Source organism: Budorcas taxicolor, chromosome 10 (genome assembly GCF_023091745.1).
Source record: "Budorcas taxicolor isolate Tak-1 chromosome 10, Takin1.1, whole genome shotgun sequence".
In the NCBI taxonomy this organism is placed as follows: domain Eukaryota; kingdom Metazoa; phylum Chordata; class Mammalia; order Artiodactyla; family Bovidae; genus Budorcas; species Budorcas taxicolor.
The window spans coordinates 25,934,604-25,937,321 of record NC_068919.1 but is presented as its reverse complement, the minus strand read 5'-3'; the positions used below and the strand labels follow the sequence as shown (position 1 = coordinate 25,937,321).

General features: G+C 35.5%; 1 protein-coding gene across 1 annotated transcript; it reads right to left on the bottom strand.

Annotated features, from left to right (window-relative positions):
- Positions 1-710: 710 nt before the first annotated feature.
- Positions 711-1,646, bottom strand: LOC128054003 (olfactory receptor 4K1). Its single transcript, XM_052646535.1, has one exon. The coding sequence runs from the start codon at positions 1,644-1,646 to the stop codon at positions 711-713; it is 936 nt and encodes a 311-aa protein (XP_052502495.1).
- Positions 1,647-2,718: the final 1,072 nt, after the last annotated feature.

Sequence of the window (2,718 nt, the reverse complement as noted above, 5' to 3'; positions counted from 1 at the left end):
AACTCATTATAAATAACTTTTTCTACTTAAAAGTAAGTAGGCTAGGGAAATAGATATGTATGCTGCTGATAGCACCAAATATCTAGAAAAAGTTTTGTAATGAATAGAAATGTATATTAAATAATCTAGAAAAAACAGAAAAATTTTATTGGGACATAGCAGCAGATAGGAAAAACTATAAATAACCAAAAATTTTCAATACATGAGGAAAAGATAAGCTAAAAACACGCAACAAATGTATACAAGTGAAGTGAAATCTATGTTTTAAAACAATATTTTTCCACCATGTCAATTTATAGAAAAAAATATTATGAATAAATTGATAGAGCCTAACAGAAACATAATTTACTTGTATGTTTTGATTGCAAGGCATAAAAATTACACAAGTTCAATTGAAGAGAATCACAAATTTGGTAACATGAATAGCTTTTTTTGTAGATTAGAATATCTAAATTATTTATAAAATATTTTGAAAAGTTACTAAATATTTTCAAGAGAATTTGTACTTTAGAATTATAAACTATGAAAAACTGGTTAAAATTAAATAGCAAACCAGGAACTGGTTTTATGTAATTCCTTTGCAGCTGGGAAAAAAATCTAATTCTGTAATTCAATAACCCCTGTCATTAGCAAAAATAATTGACTTGATGCTGTGATCAGCAATGGGCTCTTCATTTCCATTGCATATTTATGTTCCTCCATGGTGTTCCCTAGTTTTTCCAGAAGCTCAAATAACGGTTTCTCAATTTTTTCATGGCTGATTTAACATCCTCATTTCTCAGAGAGTAGATGATGGGATTCAACAGGGGTGTACAAACAGTGTAGAACACAGAAAGGAACTTATCCAGAGAAAGTCTGCTAAAAGGCCATATATAAAAATAAATGCAAGGCCCAAAGAAGAGAATCACCACTGTGATATGGGCAGTTAATGTAGAAAGTGCCTTGGATGGTCCACTGGAGGAACGGTGACGGACAGTGATCAAAATGACAGTGTAGGAAATAATTAAAGCCAGAAAACAGCTCAGTGATATCAGGCCACTGTTAGTTAGAGTCGTAATTTCCATCTCATAAGTATCCATGCAAGCCAACTCTATCACCAGGGGAAGGTCACAAAAGAAGCTGTCTACCTCATTGGGGCCACAGAACGGCAGATCCACTGTAAAAGCCAAGTGGCTCACAGAATGAAGAATACCCACAGCCCAGGAAATAAACACAAAAATTATACAGAGTCTTCGATTCATGATTGTGCTATAGTGTAGAGGCTTACAAATGGCTATAAATCTGTCGTATGCCATAGCTACAAGCAACATCATCTCACTCCCAACGAAACTGTGAAGAAGGAATATTTGGGCCATGCAACCCTCAAAGGAGATAGTTTTGTGCTCCACCAAAAAGTCCACAAGCATCTTGGGGGTGGCAAAGTTAGATTGGCAGATATCAATGAAAGAAAGGTTACTGAGCAGGAAGTACATAGGAGAGTTCAAATGGGAGTCAGAGGAAACAATAGCAATTATCATGATGTTGCCCAGAACTGATGTCACATACACTATTGAGAAGATGGCAAAAAAGAAAAGCTGGAGTTCCCAAGAATTAGAGAGTCCCAGAAGCACAAACTCAGATACCATTGATTCATTTGTGTGAGCCATGTATCCAATCCATTGTTACCTAAGTAAAAGAAAATCAGGAAAATGTCACAATGATTGACACTGTATCTAGTATATATACAAAAGAAATGTGATAAGTTTTCAATTAAAAGTTAATTTAATGAGACCATGTAAATAGTCAATGAACTAGTATTTAACATCTATGACCGCTGTGGAAAGCAGAAGTGAGAATAAAACTGGAGCCGATTATACAGAGTGAAGTAAGCCAGAAAGAAAAACACCAATACAGTATACTAACACATATATATGGAATTTAGAAAGATGGTAACGATAACCCTGTATGTGAGACAGCAAAAGAGACACAGATGTATAGAACAATCTTTAGGACTCTGTGGGAGGGGGAGAGGGTGGGATGATTTGGGAGAATGGCATTGAAACATGTATAACATCATATAAGAAATGAATCACCAGTCTAGGTTCAATGCAAGATACAGGATGCTTGGGGCTGGTGCACTGGGATGACCCAGAGAGATGATATGGGGAGGGAGGTGGGAGGGGGGTTCAGGATTGGGAACATGTGTACACCCCTGGCGGATTTGTGTTAATGTATGGCAAAACCAATACAGTATTGTAAAGTAAAATAAAGTAAAATTTTAAAAAAAAGGAAATAAAGATAATTAGATATGGATTCTATCATAGAGAGATAAGATATTCATATTAAAATTATAAAATCAGAAACAAGCAAACAATAACTGATAAAACAATATGATAGATATTAGCAAAATGAAATAAACTATGCCAAAGTGGTAAGGTAACATACCATGGGATATGTATCATTTTAGCTAAAACTATTTAAAAGCTTGTAATTTGCTAGCCAAATCTGAAGGAAACGGCTATTTTAAGCATGGGGAATAGCAGGACTAAAGCTACAAATGTGAAACCATGAGAGGCATCCTCAGAGAGCCACGAGTTCAGTGGCTTGGCTGGAAGAGGGTGTGCTAAGGAACAGTCAAAATGAAGCTGGGAATGGTAGGTTAGGAGCAAAACATGGATGCAATTAGCCTTGAATGTAATGCCAGTGGATTACATTAATGTTCTCAAAACCGAGAATCAT